The 1,332-nt window shown below is 30.9% G+C and overlaps 1 protein-coding gene across 1 annotated transcript; it reads right to left on the bottom strand.

The window, feature by feature from the left end:
• Nucleotides 1-46: 46 nt before the first annotated feature.
• Nucleotides 47-500, bottom strand: LOC106751344 (odorant receptor Or2-like; the record flags this gene model as incomplete). The annotated part of the gene is made up of 2 exons (XM_014632225.1): nt 47-227; nt 305-500. Coding segments are annotated over 2 exons (377 nt in total), but the record flags the coding sequence as incomplete, so codon positions are not given.
• Between the last annotated feature and the right edge of the window lie 832 nt (nt 501-1,332).

Genomic DNA, 1,332 nt, shown 5'->3' with positions numbered 1-1,332 from the left:
AAATTGAGTCAACTGTTGTGAACAAACTTATCAAATTGATAATTACGTGACCAACTTGTTAGACTGACCGTCACGAAAGTCTCGAGATTCAGAGGAATGATATATGCACTGGTGAATTTTATGGGTATTAGAGTCGCGCGATTCATAATAATCAAGATACTCTTCTTTACGTTGTTATTGTAATCCGGCCATTCCATTTTGTAAATATTTTCCGACAATTCCATACTCTATAAGCAAACATGCGGTGAAACATTACATCCTGTTAGATTTTTTTTCTTCGCGCTGACTTTATACGTAAATTTACCTTTAGTTTCACTTCATTTCCGAACCAACAGTAGGAGAAGGTCGGCATTAACGCGCAACCTATGCACATTATGTTTTCGACATTATTAGTAGCTGCTATTGTTAAACGAAGGAGCAGGCAACACAGTACCAAGCAGGACCCTATGAATTGGCTGCCGATGATATTTACTAATTTATCATTCAAGTTCACGGCGTATCTGGCGATTAAATAAAATATAAATATGAAATGTCGTTGCTTACATTAATATTAATTAATGTATGTAGGAAACTGACTCGAATATATGGTAATGGTGAATCACGCATTCGCGTAGCTTAGCTTGATCATTTGCGATATTTGACAGACGATACTCTAAGAATTCGATTTGTCAGCAAATGTGTAACATTAATCCGGAGAAGAAACAATCACCGGCGATGTTCAAGAAACAGCATAATAGCATACTGATCATTTGATGAATATATAAAATATAATACATCACGGAGAACGAGTAGTCAAACGGGAACCATGCTTTGAACGTTAATTTTCTTTTTCTGAAGTCCGTCAATAAGGATACCAAAGTCATGTATGAAAGAGTGAACACCATAAGAATTAAATAGCACATTGTAATTTTCCTGAAAAGATGCAATTATTTTTATATTTTATTCCTTCTCTTTTTGGTGAAACTTATTATTCAATACGTAACGATCAATTTTTCTAAGAAATAATGATATAATATAGAAGAGAAGATAATATTATAGTCCCTTATTTACGTTTTACATTTTGTTAATAATATTTTAATTGATAATTTTACGATTATATTTGTCAAAGTGTTATTCAATTGATTCTAAACTCAAAGTTATGAAATATTTAGTTATGAAATTACTTAGGATGTTATTTAATTAAAAATGTAGTGACACTGCGTTATGAGTCGTAAACAAACAGGGGAGATATGTATATATATAATGTGATCTGCCAAAGAAATATATTTAAAAAATTGGTTTCTTTCAAAAAATACATTTTATATAATTATAATACAATTTAATTATATCATT

The sequence above is a fragment of the Dinoponera quadriceps genome, unplaced genomic scaffold, assembly GCF_001313825.1.
Source record: "Dinoponera quadriceps isolate SergipeBrazil2010 unplaced genomic scaffold, ASM131382v1 scaffold11758, whole genome shotgun sequence".
Taxonomy (NCBI): domain Eukaryota; kingdom Metazoa; phylum Arthropoda; class Insecta; order Hymenoptera; family Formicidae; genus Dinoponera; species Dinoponera quadriceps.
The sequence above is the reverse complement of the archived record's forward strand: the minus strand, read 5'-3'. Positions and strand labels throughout refer to the sequence as shown.